This window comes from Pelmatolapia mariae, linkage group LG18 (assembly GCF_036321145.2).
Source record: "Pelmatolapia mariae isolate MD_Pm_ZW linkage group LG18, Pm_UMD_F_2, whole genome shotgun sequence".
Taxonomy (NCBI): domain Eukaryota; kingdom Metazoa; phylum Chordata; class Actinopteri; order Cichliformes; family Cichlidae; genus Pelmatolapia; species Pelmatolapia mariae.
In genome coordinates, this window is record NC_086243.1 from 35162205 (window position 1) to 35181268 (window position 19064).

The 19064-nt window shown below is 45.5% G+C and overlaps 1 protein-coding gene across 6 annotated transcripts in view; it reads right to left on the reverse strand.

Moving 5' to 3' along the window:
• Window positions 1–19064, reverse strand: part of rasal2 (RAS protein activator like 2) — a 67005-nt gene that overhangs the window by 31939 nt on the left and 16002 nt on the right. For 5 of the 6 annotated variants that reach the window (XM_063461191.1, XM_063461193.1, XM_063461188.1 and 2 more), the window contains exons 2-3: window positions 7919–8046; window positions 7707–7833 (exon numbers count right to left, since the gene is read on the reverse strand). In XM_063461191.1, the coding sequence (XP_063317261.1) occupies window positions 7707–7833; window positions 7919–8046 (255 nt within the window). Of the gene's footprint in view, window positions 1–2703; window positions 2756–7706; window positions 7834–7918; window positions 8047–19064 lie in introns of those variants that run through there. The other variant, XM_063461195.1, reaches the window with a different exon arrangement.

The window sequence follows — 19064 nt, forward strand, 5'->3', positions numbered from 1 at the left end:
AAATCTGATCTGGGGTCAGTCTGTCTTCCCGTGCTGCGAGGACGCCGCCCTCATTAAACTCCAGAGTGACAGAATCACAGTTACAGCCTCGATCAGAGCGAGCGAGGCGCCTGGGGAAAGCGTGATCTCTGCTGCCGCGAAGCTTCTCTGGAGGTCCTTCATAACGCCGCTTCCTGCAAGGTCAAAGGTCAAACTCTCTAAAAACAAAACTGCAGGAAACAGTGGCATGCTCCTTTAAAGGGAGCTCCCGTCATGCTGCGTGCATCCTCAGATGGGAGTTGTCTTCGGGAAATTTGGGACACAATGATCTAATCATAGCTGGAGCGGGGACAGCTGGAGCGCCGCGATTTAGGCTAACTGTCACAGCATCCGTTAATAATGAGGAGCAGCCGAGCGCACGCAGCCGGAAGAAATGGGAGAGCCGCCGAGCACCAGGCGCCCGCAGCCTTTAAGGAGACGAGGCTGAAGTCATGTTTCCACACTGAGAGTGACTCAGGTTTCTTTGGCTGTTATAATAACCATCATCAATGAGGTCGTTCATACGCTTTAACTAGCAGGTCATTACTGAGCACTAATAATAATGAAACTTGATTTAAAGCAGACGCAGCGGCGCTGAGGTCACTCAGAGGTCACTCAGAGGTCACTTTGATCTTTATTGTTGTCCCTGCTCAAATATGACGAGCGGCTCTGCATTGGAGCAACAAGTGCATCATGGGACGGACGCTGACGACTCCGAGCCGTGAATGACTGTAACCTGTGATAATGGTTACCATGGTGCTGCAGCCACACAGGTTTTTGTTTTTTAAACTGTCCTCACACAGGAAGTGATGACAGACCGCAGGCAGAAGAGAATGGGCGGGGCTCGCCCGGTTTCTCAAGATGACATCATGTGCTGTGAATGAACTCGGAGATAAGAGGAATATTTATGCCGTGATGAAGAATCCTGACCTCAGGTGTTACCGGATTTGTTGCTGAGGTGACTACAGGACTCGCAGGCTGAGGTCACACCTCTGCATTACTGAAGACTGACAACATCCCGCTGACTGTCAGCTGATGCTTCACACTTAAATATATATCATTTATTTTAGAGAAGCGAGCTGGAAAACATTTATTTGCTGATTAAGTCAGAGGACTGTGAGTCAGGAGAGCGAGGGCCACATCCTTCTGAACCTTTGTGATCTGCACTTGGTTTCTAACTACCTGGTTAAAAATAATGGTCGGTTTTATAAAATACAGGTTTAGTCGATCTTATTTTTTCCTGCAGTCGAGCTCTTGTTCTTTTCCACACACTCACTGTAGTTTCAGTCCAGTGTAATAACGCTGGAGTAGGTTTTATTCCCATCATGTTCAGAGAGCTGGTTTTAAAGTTCAACCATGAACTGAAAGCTAAAGTTTCTGCTTCAGATCTCAGTGTGGAGCTTTTAATGCATCATCATTTCTAAATACATGTTTACCTTTAATGTCTAAATGATTCTGACTCTCACCTGTAATGTAGGAAGATAAATCCCAGAAACTGTCCTCCGCCATCACGCATCCTGCCTGCAGTCTGGGCGTGACCTCTGACACGGAGCTTTGATTTGACATTCAAATCACCAACGGGCCGCAGCCATGTTTTCTCCAGCTAACATGAGCCTCCATCATGTGGACTCTGAGACACAGCACCACCTCAGCTACTCTGCACAGACTTCCTGTTACATACAGGACTTTAACCCACTCACATCACACATTCATGTACACCTGATGACCTGAGCTGCAGGACACACCGACCTCGTTTAGGGATGCAATGATCGGGATCAAAAAACCAAAAGGTGATTAAAGTGCAGCGCTCCGACAGCCCGTTACCTTGCTGTCACGCTCGCTGCGTTAGGTTAACACTTGTTAGGAAGCTTTTATTGCACCATAACAGTAACACAGCATGTCATTAAGTGCCTGCTCCACTCCGTGTGCAAGGAGCTGCATCGCTGCGAGCCCGAGAGCAGGGGAAGGACAGATGACATGAACACATACCAGAGAGGTTTTGGCTTTCCTCCAAAGCAAAACCCACAGGGCTGAAATAAAAACTGTTTTAACCAGCAGTGCTTATATGCACAGTCATCCCTTCAAAGACGTCTGAGGCAGAAAAAACCAGCAGATCTCATCATACCTCAGTCCTGCTGACTGTCATGATCTTACCAAAAGACACTCAAGCTTTAAATTTAAATTCTGGGGCCTGAGAAATCAGAAATTTGCTCTCCTGAACAATCGTGACATTACAACATTGTTATCATCATTCACATCTTCTTCAGAGTTTCGTCATCATTTCTTTGTGCCGTTTGTGTTTGAAAGCGCTGTATAAATAAAGTTTATGACTGCACCTGTTAAAGCTCAGAGCTGAAGGTCTCTTTTCTCTTTTCTCTCATGTTTGAATAAAATTCAAACCAGCAGCAGCTCGGCTGATCCATCAGCTGAACACGTTCACCTCTGATGGTGATCGATAACTGATCGATAACTGATGCCAGGCTGCTGATCGGAGAAACTAACTTCTCCTCTCGGTAAGACTCTTCGCGGAGCCTGAAGCTGCAGCTCTGCAGGCAAACTTCACCCGAACACGCGCCCGAAAGCAGCCGGCGGAGAGCGCTCCGGAGGCGGGCAGCAGACCGAGCTTCTCCCGGTGTCTGCCCGACCTCCGGAGGTCCGACCGGAGGGTTATAGAGAGACACTCACCCGGAAAGTCCATCACAACCGCGTTAACTCTAAAGTCATATCCTCACTCAGTCCGGACGGTCTCACTCCGTCAGCAAACAGCAGCTCAGCGCACACTTCCGCCCGCACCTTCACAATAAAAGTCCGAACCAGAAAACTGCGCCGTCAACGAAGCGCTCGGCCTTCAGTCTAAAACTGTGATAACAGCATTTACAACCCACGGGTCTTTAAGACAACGATCCAGCATTTAAAGCAGCTTGTTTGCAGTTTTTTTTTTACACCACCTTTTATTTTTGTGGCTCTCTCTTGCTATTTGTGTCCCGTTACACAACGAGCTCAACAAGTTAAATTCAAACCTCACAAAACAACAACAAAAGCTTCTCGAAGGCTTTTATGATGGAGACATAAATAAAAAAGGTGATGTTTAGATGTTAAACCTGCTTAGAGAGCAGTTGGAGAGTGTTTGCAGACACTCGCCAACCCTCATGACCAGCAGTTACATCACATCCAGTATGGTGGACAGCCCTCTTTATAATCTGCCACGTCCGGCGGGGGGTAAAATTAACTGTTAGATTCAAAAAAACAAACAAGCATCAGTGCATTCAGTTTAAATATCAGTGGCCGAGGACACTTCAAAGAACAGATACATCTGAATGATGCAAATATAAATGGTGTTTTTCAGATTTGTAGTTTTGCTGCTGATGGAACGAACTGATCTGACTTGAATGATTTATGTCTGTGTGAACATGACAGAGTCACATGTAGCCTGAGGGAGCACTTTTAATCTCAGCAGCATTTTTTTATTGAGGAATTTATGGACTGAATCCAGACTTGTGTCACAGACTTTTACTTTGAAGGTGAGTTTAGAGCAGGAGGTGGTGGTTTTATTGTGGTGGAGCAGACAGGTGGAGAGCAGACAGGAATGCAGCAGATCCAGAGATGAAGCGAGGCGAGAGATCAGCCTGAAACAACAACAAGGAGCGAAGACAAAAAACAGTTTTGGAGACTTTTGCAGCAGCTGAACAGAGAGTGCGGCAAAGAGTGACGAGAGCTTTAAAAACAGCCCCAAACAAAAGAGTGGGCCTGAGTGGGACCCACGCTGAGACACAGTCACACTGAAAAGCACTCAGAGAGCTCAGGTTAAAGGTCTGGCTTCAAACACATGAAGGAGAAACGTGCCGTTAACTCAGTAGGAAGATGTTTCACAATCACGTCTTTGTGCGTGTGTAATAAAACACGTGTAATAATGTATCTATAATATATAAGTACACAGGGAACAGGAAGTGTAATGGTTCCCGTACGGCGACTCTGAAAAAATTCCTGTGCATTTATACTGAGACAGGACGGAGCAGAGGAGAAGGTGTCGCAGGACTTCCTGGGATTTCTGAAAATATGTTGTGTGAATTCCAGCTCGTACTCCGGTTGGCTGAGAGAAGTGAATATCTCAGAGCTGTGAAATGATTTAAAAGCAGCCCGACAGCGACTGAAATCATGTGACCAGAGAGACGATCCTTCTGTGTCCGGTCTGGACGCAGCGATACTGCAGTCATTTCTTTACTAACACTGATTGGTCGAGCAGTCTGAATGGATCCAACCAATGTGAACTCGATTCCGTATGAAGTTTAGTGAGTCTGCCACACACAGTATGAAACTCATCATTAAGCCTCAGTCAGACGGTTAAAGCATAAACCTGTATTACAGCAGTCCAGCTTACTTAAACCCAGTATTAATCCAGTTAAACCAGTGCTGCTTTTATTTGACAGCCTGGATTCCAGTCCCATGACCCTCAAAACTGACCGACTGCTCCTTTAACTATAGACTCTCCTGCTGTGACCACCTGCAGCCTGACAGGAAGTCACCTGCACAGGTGAGCGAAGGCGTGACCTGAGGCCTGGGGCTACTTTCACAAACAGATCATCTGCTGCGATCAGGCCGCGGCCCAGGAAGAACCTCAGCTGGACGCTCCTGTGTCACAGCGAGGAAGAGGAGGAGGAGGAGGCTGCAGAGCTGAGACACTTAATGAGCACGCAGTCAACACTGTAATTAGACTGTACCGAAGACAGGACTACAATTATATCTCAGCTCTGTCACTGCTGCTCGGCCTTCAGTTTGCAAACAAACAACAAGCAAAAAGAAGCAGAGGAGAAAGAGGAGGAGGAGGAGGAGAATAATAAAACAGGGTTTAATTTACTGATTTAGTATTTTGCTTCACGCCCTGGTTTTAAGTCTCAGAGAGCGTCAGGTGTTTCAAAACATCCAATGAACTCAGAGAAAGGGTCAGAAATGTTTGATTCAAAAAAAGCTCTGAACACAGTCTGAATGTATGAAGACAGTAAAGACAAATCCAGTTTGAATCCAGTCTAAATTCAGCTAAAAACACAGAACAAATAAATCTAACAGCACTGAAACAGGATACAGACAAGTTTTAAACCAGTCACACACCAAAGATCATTCATCGTATTAATCCTGAACTAAACAGTCTACACCTGCGAATAAATCCACTTTAAATCCAGCATGAAATACAGGAAAATTCTAGTTTGAAACCAGTGACCCATCAAGCACAATTTCCAGTATTTCCAGTATAACTTCAGCATTAATCTCTAACTAAATCCTTAAACCAAGTAAAAATGTGTTATCAAAAACAAAACAAAAGCACAAACACATCATAAATCTGCAATACTGTACTTAATAAACTGCCTCAGACCTTTAAAATCAAACATTTAACCCAGTATTAAACCGACCACAGCCCACAGACACTGGTTTCATCCCCAGTAACAAACACATCATCCAGCCATAATCCAGCTTTAATCCAGATCTGCCAGTAACTACATCAAAATAGTTTTTGCAGATAAAACCAGTTGTAACCCAGAATTATAAACCCAGTTAAACCAGTATAAACTCAGGGTGAGTCTGCTCTGGACCATCAATAAAAACCAGGAAACTCCAGAGTTAATTCCAACGATTGCCCAGTATAAATGTTGCATTAAGCTCACTGTAAACAGGAACGAACACGACTTTATTCAAGTGAAAACATTTAGAATGACATCAGTTTGAATGAATCATTAAACCCAGAAAATTCCATCATTAGATCCTGTAAATTTCCAGTATGAAACCAGTATAAATCTGATATTGTACCCAAGCTAAAAACCAGTGTTACATTCCCACCAGTAGCCTGGTATTAAACCAGTTAAGCTTTTTTCAAACAAGTATTTACACCAGTATCCACACACTCACTGCCTGATTTAATACCAGAATAATCCCAGTAGAGATCCAGTTCATACTGGTTGTTAGGGGCCCGTTTTGTGGGGGCAGACCGGCCACATTAACATATAAATAACCTCCCCCCTGCGAGGGGCCAGTGGGTGGTGGGGGATTAAGGAGGTCATTGAATGAATGGGCTCCTCTGTGGCTGAATGACGGGTGAGGGTCAGCGTGGGGGTGAGGTTGGGAGGGGGGGCTTCTATCAGTCCTCTAACTGATCAATAAACTCATCAATGCGGCTAAACTCCGAGTCAAAGCTTTTTAAACTGTCGCCGTGTTGTTTCCCGACAGCCTCGAGGACCCCTGCAGCTCTGGGTGGGAATCCCCTCAGCCCGTGCGTCCCACAGGGGGCAGCGGGGGTCACCCGCGTTCCTTCAGACGGATGGACACTGGACGCTTTGTCCTCAGGCATTCCTCGGTCAGAGGCGACGTTCCCACACAGAACTGCAAAATTACATGCTGCACCCGAACGCCTCATTACAGCAGACAAACATCCACCTGAGAGACGCAGCGCGCCGACACGTCACAGGAGCGCAGGTCAGAGCTAAACCAGAGCTGCAATCACAGGTTACACACAAACCTCCCAAACTGCACACAAAACAAACTCCCACGCCTCGAGCCCACGGCGGCGAGCGCGAGAATCCTCACACCACACACAGCGCCTCAGACAGCTGTGAACATCTGGCAGCTGAAACATCCACCGGCAGCAGAAAGAAAAAGATTTAAATTTACCAAAAATGCTCCAGGACTGGTTTCAAACTAAACAAGCAAACTTGTGCAGGAGAAATTATGAAAATATTTGCTTTTCAATAAAAATAATAAAATATTCGCTTTTTCTTTTAGATGAAAACAAAGTGAATAAAATCAAGAAATTTTTATATTTTACACTTAGAAATCTTATATTTAAAAAATATATATGAATCCTTAATTTAGTAGAGAAAAATCTTTAATAAAATGATTATTATGATGCCGTGCATTACAAACGTCATGAAAATAGGATCATTAAAAATCAAATCAAATTATAATATTCAATCTAACCCTTAAACCAGTATGAAACCAAGGATAGAACCGAGTTTATGGGAAAAACCAGTTTCAAACCCACATAAATCCAGGACTGACACCATCAGGGCCAGGCTTCATACAAACCACCACAACAACCAGTATGAATCCAGCTTCTAAGCAAATATAGTCCCAGTATAAAAACTGTATATTTAAGCCTGTATAAACCAGTATACTGAAAACCAGTATGTGCTACATTCTTCTTAAACCAGAACAAACGTCAGTAATTTCCAGTATAAATATATTTCTCCAGTCTAGTTAACCCAGTATAACTTCACAGTTAAACCAATATAGGATCAGTATTTAATCCAGTATTAAAGTTAAACCACAGGTCGCCGTGACGCCGACTCTGAAAACGCCAACAAGCACAAAAGCTCGACGCTAAAATAGTTTTTATCTGTGTTTTATAGTTTTTAAATCACACACGCGCACGCGCACGCACGCGCACACACAGAGCTCTGAAGATTCCAGGATAAAGCTTCCTCTTCATGTGACGTCACATGACGCAGGTTTCTGTCTGTGATCACATGACCCTGAACATCGTCACAGAGATACTCAAACCCTCCCCATCACATCCGTTCTTTTGTTTTCACTCTAATCCTCCTGATGACAGCAGGGTTTGGCCTCTCACACACACACACACACACACACACACACACACAGAGGTAATGCACCTGGTATTACATAACCAGCTCTGATCTTACCGAGCATGGCGGTGGCGCCCTCTGCCTGGAACTCCGGGAACTGTCCCTCTGAGGGGACGCTGACCGTCCTGCGGAGGCTGCGAGCCTTCGCCGAGTCTGTGGGGCTCTCCTGAGCGTCACCTGCAACCTGAGGGGGAGGAAGAGGAGGAGAGGGAAGTCAGAGAGTGTGTCGTGGAAAGGTCACATGACCTGTGGGAGCTGGTCAGTTTTACCTCATCATCCTTGTTGAGCAGGATGAGCTGGGTGTCGGTCAGGATGCAGAACTTCCTGTCCCAGGAGCCGCTGTTGGTGTACGGGCTCTGACCGCAGGAGAATCGGTGAGCCGGAGGACCTTTAACATCTGGAAACAGAAGCAGCTCAAATTAGAGGAAGATTTCTGCCGGTCAGGCACGACAGACGACTTTATTAAGATTAGTGCCGTCAAACACATCAGAAAGATGGAGAGATAACATGAGAATAATTTGTGCAAAGAATTGTTCCCGTTCTACTTTCCTCAAGTAAAACAAAGAAAGGCCTCGACTCGTTTCATGGAATTTAAATAACAATTAAAAAAACATTAAGCTAACTCTTTTTAATGGCAAAAAATAAGGAAAAAAGTAAATTGAATAAAAACATTTTAAATATCTATTTATCTATCTATCTATCAATCTATATATATATATATATATATATATATATATATATATAGATAGATCTATATATATCTGTTTCACTTTAATATTTAAATGTGTAAAAATATCCTGTATAGCGTTCAGTAAAATTCCAGAGTTGAAACACTAAATTCTTTATTAAACCAGAAATAATCCAGCATTCAAATCTATATTAATCTCAGTCAAATCCACTGAAAGTCTAATATCAGCACAGAAGGTCTGAATCTCTGCACAGCAGCTGTCCCCACAACCCAGACCCAGATAAGAGGTAGAAAATGATGGATGGGTGGATAAATGTGCAGGTTGCAGTCAGACTGAAGCCTGCAGAGCTCTGGCTGCTCCTGCAGAGGGCGCTGTGGATCTAAACTTCCCAGCCTGCTCTCAGCTCCAGCAGAGGACAGGAGGAAGACGGGCAAATAAAAATGAAAGTGATGTGAGGCATCAGCTGACTCAGCAGAGGTCAGAGGTCACGTCACTGTGTATTAAAGGGGAAGTCTTCACACTCCAGCTGCTCAGCTCTGATTTCTCACTTTTACTTTCAGCCAATCAGCTGTTGAGGTTTGTTGTTAAATTATTAATCAGAAGAAAAAAAGTTCCCACGATGATGAAAGCATCATGAACACAGCTCTGCACTGCAGGCTAACGGGCTCATTCACTGAAGTAGTCGTTATTATTGTTATTGTTGTTACATGAAGATTTTACTCATGTGCTGATGCACGTACATCACAGCCTGAGAAACCTGTGAAACAGATTTCACAACCTGACACAATCAGCCTCGTCAACCTTCAGACGGGACTGAAAGACACATTTTTCTGTGGAGGGTAAAAACAGAGCAGAGGTGTGTGTGTGTGTGTGTGTGTGTGTGTGTGTGTGTGTGTGTGTGTGTGTGTGTATAAAGGTGAACAAAAAGCTGTGTGTTCCAGCGTCTGTTCGAGTAAACAGACGGTGCTTTCACTGCTCCTAATTGTGCTGGGATCATTCAGTGTTTGTGTGGCTCTGCAAGCACACACACACACACACACACACACACACACACACACACACACACACACAGTATCCAGGCTGTAGCTTTGTTCTGTTTTATTCCACTGTTTAATTCACTTGTTCGTGTTTATTGGTTTTTATAAATATTTAATAATATTTTTAACAGCTCGAGATGTTCCACATTTTTTATAGTTTCTTCCCTTTCAGGTTAAAATTACAGCTGCAGAGAAAAGGGAAGACAAGCAGACGTTATCAACTTCCACATTCTTCAAATCTCAGCATGGTGGAAATAAAAAGCAGAAATCTACAAAGTCTGGCTCTTAGCGTCACCTCTGGCCCTCTTTAAGTCCTTCACTGTCTAAAGATTAGGATCAAGTTTCCTAGAATCTGCTTTCAGCTCTGCTCCTCCTCATATTACATCAGGTATACCACAAGGTTCAAGTTTAGGCCCACTGTTGTTTTTAATTAATGACTTTACTTGAAGATACAAGACGACATTTATTTAATGATGTAACTAAACAACCTGAATTAGCTTAAAACAAATTTTAAAAAAGAACTAAACCCAAAGTTTATTTGTTATTTACACTCACACACTGCAAATACACAAAAAGTTCATTAAGGATTTTATTTCGTAGGATAATTATTAACATAATTAAGAATAAACCAAATGAATGTGTTATTTGGTTTTTATTTGGGTCGATTTATCTGGAACTATGAAACCAGACCGGTCTTCATTTGTGAATCTGTAACTTTATTAACACAAAAGCTCCATCACAATCTTACAAACACACTCTGGTGGGTCACTCTGAGGTGGAGGTCTGTGGAGGAACCCTGCACCACCTTTGTTTCTGGGCTCCGAGCAGAGGGTGGAGAATACCGAGGATGCCGTGCTGCTGCAGAAAGCAGCTGAGCAGCTACATTTTCAGCAGACTATTTCTGGCTGCATACTAAATCATCCACGTCACGCTCGGGCCTCCAAAGCCCCCGAGAGCGGCGAGGGGACGCACACCTGCTTCTGCTCAGAGCCGCTGAGCGAGAGAGCGGCGAGCACGAACAGAAGGATAATTGGATGTTTCTGTCTCGTCCTGTCCACGAGGGGCTCCAGCTCGGATAATTAACTGATCTCAGGTCTGCTGCCACTGATGAGACATGTGGACGCCTCAGAGGGCCGAACAAAGACAGGAAGCAGAGATGGGACGCCGCCGGATGCCGGCCTTACATAACACCACGAACCTGCCTGAACCGCCACGGAGATGCTCGGCCAGGAGGACCGAGAGGAGGAGAGAGACAAAGGTCGTCGGGTTTAAACCCCACACAGCTCCACGCAGACGTCCATCCATCAGAGACCAGCGGAGCTTCCTCAGATGTTCGTTTTTGTGCTTCTTGCAGGGAAATCCCTCCTCCCCAGTTTTTCTATCTGACATGCTCCACATATATTCACAATTCTCTCATAACTGATTATTATTATTATTAACTTTTAATCATGAGGCCCGTTAAATTTGAAGAAGTTTTACAGTTAGAGTCTCTTACATTGATTATTTTTTTCCAAATCTGCAACTTCAAGGGCTGAAAAGTGAAACTCCAAAAGCTGCACCTCCTCTGAGGTGTACAACCGAGTCATTCCTCAGAGACTCCGACGTTAAAACATCCAACTTTACAGCTTTGAACATGTTCGGTGCCGGCTACAAAAAGCTTTTTGTGTCATCAGCTGTGCGTGGGGCAGGAACTGAGTCATCACTGTACACATTTTCATATTGCCATATCTGCTGAGATTAAAAACTAACCGCTGCCATAACTCATCTGGCAGGATTCCAGGAAACGAGAACCTGAAGCTGCTCGTGTGACGAAGACTGAAAGCAGCCGGAGACATCGGACTTCTGCACTCCATCACGAGTGGAGCCGACTTATTCAGTCTCCGTCTGTGAAACTACGCTGCGGTCTTTGTGAGGTGGCGGTCCACAGGAAGTCCCCCCTCTGTTGCTGCCTGCTTCCCTGCCTGCATGATGGATTAAGCTTCTATATTTGCCGAGCGGCTGGATGATCCAGGCCCGGTGAAAAGGTCAGAACCGGCCGGCTGGATGACGAGCTCGCCAGAGCGTGAAAACGATTTGTCTGCTGTTGCCGGACACGCCGCAATCTGCAGAGCGTTAATCAGCTGATGAGCCAAACAGGCCGCGTGATGGTCTGATGAACTCTTCTTATAAAGCGATTCAATGTCGGCGGCGAGGCGTGTCCGACTGCGAAGTGAGATGTTTGATCTCCGTCATCCATGTGCTCCACTCACACGCAAAGCGGACACGTGTCGGGCTGAACTGCTCTGTGCACTTTGGGTCATGAATTCAAGCTTTTTATGGCCAACGTCTGAGCCGAACATGAGCTTCTTCACCTCTGAGTCACACCTGAGGCCAGGACACACCTGTCTCACTCCAGCTACAGACACACTGACACGACGACTCATCCTTCCTGTGTACATTTATTTGCAGATCAAAGTTTTCTGATGCTCATCACAGAAATATCAAAAACTGAAACAGAGGTAAAAATCAAACTCGACCTCGGTTCACACATCAGGTGGACGCACTCCAAAACTCGCGGTCTAAAACACCGAACAGGTCTCCCCTCACCGCTCATAGACGTTCATTCCCACTGTGTTCAAATCATTCTCTAATATCAACTGCTGACGTGCCCATGAGCAGAGCACCTGCAGTGGTCACAACGAGGGAAGAGGAAAATAAACTTTGTGTTTGTGTGTGAGAGTGTGTATTCATATCTTTGTGGGGCCCAAAATCCCCGTCCCCACAAATTTAAAGGCATTTTTGAGACTCAAAATGTGGTTTTAGTAACAGGTTACAGTTGGGTTATGGTTAGGGAAAGTGTTATGTCAATTAGATGTCCCCACAAGATACGACATCCCAGCGTCTGTGTGTGTGTGGGGACAGGTGGTGGACATTCCCAGTGGAGGTTTGGCCGGAGTCAAGTTTCTACACACACACACACACACACACACACACACACACACACACACACACACACACACACACACACACACACACACACAGTAACCCTGGGCGTGCCCATGACGCTCTCAGTGTGTTTGTGTTTACATGACTATATCTGGACTCGCTCTAATTGTTTTTTCACACGCTTATTTTCGTGCTGCAGACTGACGGAGCGGCGGGCTGAAACTCCACCTGCCAGAAACCCAACCCTGCAAACCGAACACCTGCACGCCGCCCAAAAATGCGGACTAATGAAAAGTTAGACAGGTGAAGTTAGCACGTCACAAAAACATACGTGTGTGACTAAAACCAGTTTCTCCCCAAATCATTCAAAAACAGATCAATGAAAGTCTGAGCCTTAAAGTCAAACTCAGGGAATAAAAATCCCTCTGTGTTGTTCCCAAAGTCGTGTCTACCACCTGCCGGGACACCACAGCTCCCAGAGGGCTAATGCAGGGATACGACTCTCTCTCTCACACACACACACACACACACACACACACACACAGAGACAGAGGCCGCTTTGTCTGTCAACCTGTGGCAGCAGGCAGGCCCAGTTGCTATAGCAGCCGGTAAACATGGACGCTTTCCTCCAATCATACTGCGGTGACATCACACTGTTGCTTTATCAAGATGGGACGGTCCAACAGGAAGTCGGGAGGTGAAACCAAAGAGAGAACAGAGAGGGGTGTGTCACTGAGACTGACCCAGGCTGCAGATAACGCACACACAGATGAATACCAGCACACACTTCCTGTTCTGAATCAGACGTGGAGGTCAAAGGTGAAATGCTGCACTTTGACACCTAAAGGTTTAATTCCTCCTCAGATGTTGCACAAACTTAATTCAACTGTTTCCTGACTTAAATAAAGGTAATCAAATATATTACTTAACGAAGACATGAAACTCTTCAGATTACAAATGTTCTGAGAGACTTGTGCTTGCACAGATGTTGATGTCATACACATATAATCAACTCTGTGCAGCTTTGCCGCAGTTCTGGAAAACAAGGCCGTGATTATGGAGGGAGAACATGTGGTGTCTGTCCTTACATCAGGGAAGCAGCACGAACCAGTGATGGAGAAGTAAACAAGAGAATATTTGTTATATTTGCATGATGATAAAATATTTGCTGCTCCAGCAGCTGTTCAGGCTTGATGGGAAGATTTGTTGGACATGCAGTCAGGTTACAGAGAGGTTTACCCTGTGCAGACCTGTGGAGCCTCCTTCAGCAGCAGTACTCTGTGTGGCGTTATCAGCCTCTCACATCACTGTGGAGGAAGTTGGCCCACTCTTCGTTACAGCATTGCTTCAGTTCATTGAGGTTTGCAGGTATTTGTTTATGCACAGCTCTCTGAAGCTTCACAGCATTAAAGTCAGGCCGAGGTCTGATTGCAGCAGCTTGGATCAGATCATTGTTCATGGTCCACTCAGTGACTGAAAAACAAACCATCATCCCTCCACCACTGTGCTTAGAGTTGGTCTGAGGTCTTTGACATGCTGGTTTTGTGTGTTATGGACGAACGTCTGCACTTTGGTCTCATCTGTCACGTTTCCTGAAGCCGTGTGGTTTGATCAGCTTTGCAAACCTAAGCTGTGAAGATCGTATCCCACCAGAACGCTCCAGGGCTGCAAACTGACAAATGTTCTGCTCTTATAGCAGTGATCAGTCAATCCAGTGTGTTTGATCACGAGCACCTGGCTGACCCTCCTAAGTCCTATGGAAACAGTGAGGGAGTGCAGAGATCCTGGTGAAAACTGATCACGTGATCGGATAAGACGAGAAAAGCGAAGCAGAAAATTCACAGGAATAAGAGCAGAATTTATTTTTGGCATGCTGATGGGAGAGAGGAGATTAAACATGTCGCTGGAAGTCGATAAAATAAAAATGAAGATAATTCATTTAAAAAGGTACGGCCAGCTCCTCCCCCTTCCTGAGGAATCGCTCCAGCACATGGAGACGTGTGTTTGAGTCGGCACACATTTTACTCCAGAAGCTCTTCCTGAAGCTCCCATTTATCCGAGCTTGAGATCGGCACATGGAGGACACCAACCTGTGACCAGTGAGGTTGAACCATGCGGTCAACTAGCTGTGCACATCCCAACGTGACCAACACATCAAGCATAACCGCCGCATTCCTCTTCTGACAGAAGACAATAACGACTCTGAGCCGAGCAACATCCGATCCAAACACGGCATCGCGGTATCCCGACATTAGCCAACCTACAGATAGCAGCTTTTGTCTAAGAACAGAAACGGTCTGCGGTGCTTGTGCCGCACAGTTGGAAACCGTGCTTTGGTATTTCTCTGCAGGCAGCTGTTCAGCCGTTAAACCCAGAGGAGCCTTCGGCAGCTCTGAGGTGTTAAACAGGCTGCAGAGGAGCTTTTGTCCGAGGGAGGAAATTACAGCAATTAGCAGACTGGACCCCGACAGAGAAACAGTGTTTTTATAAAGCTGCCCTCCGTCCAGGCAGGAGGAGGAAAAAACCGTCAAGGCTGTGGACGTCTGCGGGGAGACGTTAAAGCTGCAAGTGTGAGAAATAAACGTGTTTTCATGATCGATGTGTGGACAAACTGAAGTATCTTTGAAAATGAAAGTTTCCAAAACGGATTTATGTAAATATATCATGACACCTCCTGGACACTAGGTGGCGATGGCGTTTCCACACGTAACCAATCACAGACAGAGCTAGAGCTAATAAATGTCAATATAGCATAAACGTGTTGTTTTTAATAGTAAACAAGGTGACAAATTTAAACTCTGGCCTGATGGTGGCGCTATGAGCTGAGGATCAGCAGAGTACTGAGAATAACTGTAGTACTTTCACGTGTCTAAACCTTCCTAATTTAACAACTTTCCATCGTGTACATGGACGTTGTGTGAATATAAAAGTTCACTTTATAGTTTGTGGCTGTAAAAGCTGCCGTGAGACTGACGTAATAAAACAAAGGGCTGTTAGAAATATCAGTACGCTCATTTTGGGGAATTTACTACAGGATCTGTACACGAACACTTCCAGAGACAGGGACATGAAGCCGCTGCGCTCTGTGTTGTGAGTTCAAGCTGTAAAAATGTGCCGGATGAGCCGAAGCTCGCTCTGCTGCAGGTCCTCCTGATGTCTGCGCTGCTCTCTGGAGAGGACGCAGACAGCACTTAGCTCAGCAGCACAGAAACGTCAACACGAGTCTGCTAACAGCTCCTCACGCCGCGTACAGGGACGGTCTGGAGGTCATTTTTATGACATTTTACTTCAGCAGAAACTGAACTGTGCTGCAGCTCCTCGCTGCATTTAAACCTGCAAAAACAGCCGTGCAAGAGCAGCGAGCACAGCCCAAACAGGCCGACCGAGGCCCACCAACCAGCCACATCGCTGGCTGAAAACACTGATCACCTGGTTGAAGTGAAGCTTTCTGCTGGGAAACTTTGGGTCCAGTTATTCGTGTGGATGCCACCTTAACACACGTACCAACCTCCCCCACCGCACTCCGCTCGAGGGACACGATAAAGAGCCGCTCTGCTGATCGGGGAAAGCTGCAGTTTTCCTGCTCAATCATGTCGAGTTTATTTTATTTTAAAAATAAATGAAATCAGCTAAATCTGATTATCTCACATCTCATTATGTCTGAAGCTTCAGCCTCCTGGCCCTTCACACTGTTCCTGCTGCTCTGATAATGAAGCCTATCAGGAAAAAATAGTCTGAGTCTCCAATCAATCATTAATCGATGGATTTTGTTATCGCTTGTACTCGATGCGCCCTGGCAGCGGCGATGGCGGCTCTTTGTTGCTCAGCCTGAAGTGAAGGCGGCTGGTTTAATATTTAAACGTGCTGACTTCAGCTGTGCTCTGCTGCATTTGCATCTGCAAAGCAGATTCTCTCTCTCTGCTGTCAATCATGGCGGCAGCCTGCACGGAGGGGGGCGGTCTAAAGGGGTCAAAGGTGAGCGGCAGTGTCGCTTCCCATCACCTGAGGGAGCAGCAGAGGAGCTCCCGAAGGACTGAAGGAGGTTTGCTGTGTTCACACAGGCACAACAGCACACGTGGAAACGTCCGGTTCGACGGCTTTGTTTAACCCACCGGTTCTTGTGATGTCACAAGATGCCGATGAGCGCAGCTGTCACATGTCCTGTGGGAGGGGTGGAAAGTATCCTGACCTCATTCAACTGTGCGGTGTCCACGTAAGAGCTGCAAGATGAGCTGGATTTTGATTTCAGTCACAATTTTAGTTTCCAGCAGAAAACAAATTATTAAAAATAAAAAATCACTTTAAACCGCAAAGCTTTTTTTAAATTTCCTGTATTATAAATCAAGCGCACCCTCTAACACCTCCGTAAACACTCAAACTCAGTCGCTATTCAGTTCAGCTCACAGCTAACGTTTCAGGAAAGTGTCAAATACTCGCTCTGATGAAGAAAAGCCCGGGCACGAGTCCATCACAGGTATCGGCCTCGGAAACGAGTGAACAGCAGATCAGAGATCGATAATCCTCAAAGTAGGTCCTGCAGACCTCGACAGAAGGAGGACTGCTCACAGTACGAGACACAGATGTGAGAACAGAACAGAAAAGAATAATCCATCAATATTTTCCAGTCTCTGATCCTAAAAATCACATTTGCTTTGATATTGGATGGCCGCTAACTTTCTGCTTCTTAATTCAGATCAAACTGAGGTTATTGTACTCGGCCCTGAAAATCTTAGAAATATGGTATCTAACCAGATTCTTACTCTGGATGGCATTAGCTTGGCCTCCAGTAACACTGTGAGGAACCTTGGAGTCATTTTTGACCAGGACATGTCCTTCAACGCACATATTAAACAAATATGTAAGACTGCTTTCTTCCATTTGCGCAACATCTCTGAAGTTAGAAATATCCTGTCTCAGAGTGACGCTGAAAAACTAGTTCATGCATTTATTACTTCCAGGCTGGACTACTGTAATTCATTATTATCAGGAAGTCCTAAAAACTCCCTGAAAAGCCTTCAGTTAATCCAAAATGCTGCAGCAAGAGTCCTGACAGGGACTAGAAACAGAGAGCAGATTTCTCCTGTATTGGCTTCCCTTCATTGGCTTCCTGTTAAATCCAGAATTGAATTCAAAATCCTGCTCCTCACATACAAGGTCTTAAATAATCAGGCCCCATCTTATCTTAATGACCTTGTAGTACCATATCACCCTATTAGAGCACTTCGCTCTCACACTGCAGGCTTACTTGTTGTTCCTAGAGTATTTAAAAGTAGAATGGGAGGGAGAGCCTTCAGTTTTCAGGCCCCTCTTCTGTGGAACCAGCTTCCAGTTTGGATTCAGGAGACAGACACTATCTCTACTTTTAAGATTAGGCTTCAAACTTTCCCTTTTGCTAAAGCATATAGTTAGGGCTGGACCAGGTGACCCTGAATCCTCCCTTAGTTATGCTGCAATAGACGTAGGCTGCCGGGGATTCCCATGATGCATTGAGTTTTTCCTTTCCAGTCACCTTTCTCACTCACTATGTGTTAACAGACCTCTCTGCATCGAATCATATCTGTTATTAATCTCTGTCTCTCTTCCACAGCATGTCTTTATCCTGTCTTCCTTCTCTCACCCCAACCAATCACAGCAGATGGCCCCGCCCCTCCCTGAGCCTGGTTCTGCTGGAGGTTTCTTCCTGTTAAAAGGGAGTTTTTCCTTCCCACTGTCACCAAAGTGCTTGCTCATAGGGGGCCATATGATATGATGGTTGGGCTTTTCTCTGTATCTATTATTGTACAAACTACTGTGCAATATAAAGCGCCTTGAGGCGACTGTTGTTGTGATTTGGCGCTGTATAAATAAAATTGAATTGAATATTCAGTCTGGTTAAAAAAACCAAAAATCTTTCCCCTTAAAAAGCGTTTATCCTGCCAAACGCCTGTGGACCCGGAGCAGGACGGCGCCGTCACACAGTCCAGTCTGGACGGTTCTGGCTGCAACACAAAACAACCTGTTTTCAGACGCACTCATGTGGGAGCCTCCACGTTCCCACCGCTGCTATTCGGAGCACCGAAAGGTTAATGAGCTCAGGGCTGCTTTTGTTACCCAGAAGCTTTTATTGTGGAGGGCCAATTTACATACAAAAGGAATACACACACACACACACACGTGTTGTTCTGTCAGTGTGAGGACCTTCGCTTACATAACGCATCAGTTGGACCTTCGGATGGAAGTGCTGTCTGAACTTCCTGTCCACACAGGGTCACATGACGTCACAAACCTCCTCCCTGAACCTGACCAGCGTTGACTCTGCCTCATCACACTTTTCTGTATCAGTGCCTTGATGTACTGGCTATGTTAGCACCAGCCTCTGATAACGTCTGGTAAGAGACTGAACTGAGACACTGATAAAGAGTCTGTGGTGCTACAGTCTGTGCTCACGTGCGCGAGGTCTAAACACCAAACAGCCAAAGTGTTAGGCATAAAAAAACCACTGGGTTAGGTGTGGCAGACCCAATAAGACTGCTTCATTTAATCTCTGGGAATGAGGACGGGCTGAGCTGGCTCTGAAGCCACACACACACGCACACACACACACACACACACACACACAGAGCTCATTGAGTATGCAGGAGCTGTCATGGCCTCTGGCCTCAAACACACACACACTCACACGGCTGATTAACAGGGTTTCTGTAGGACGCCGTGAGCCAGAACACCACCACACATGTCCTGCCTCAGCCACAAACACACACACACACACACACACACACACACAC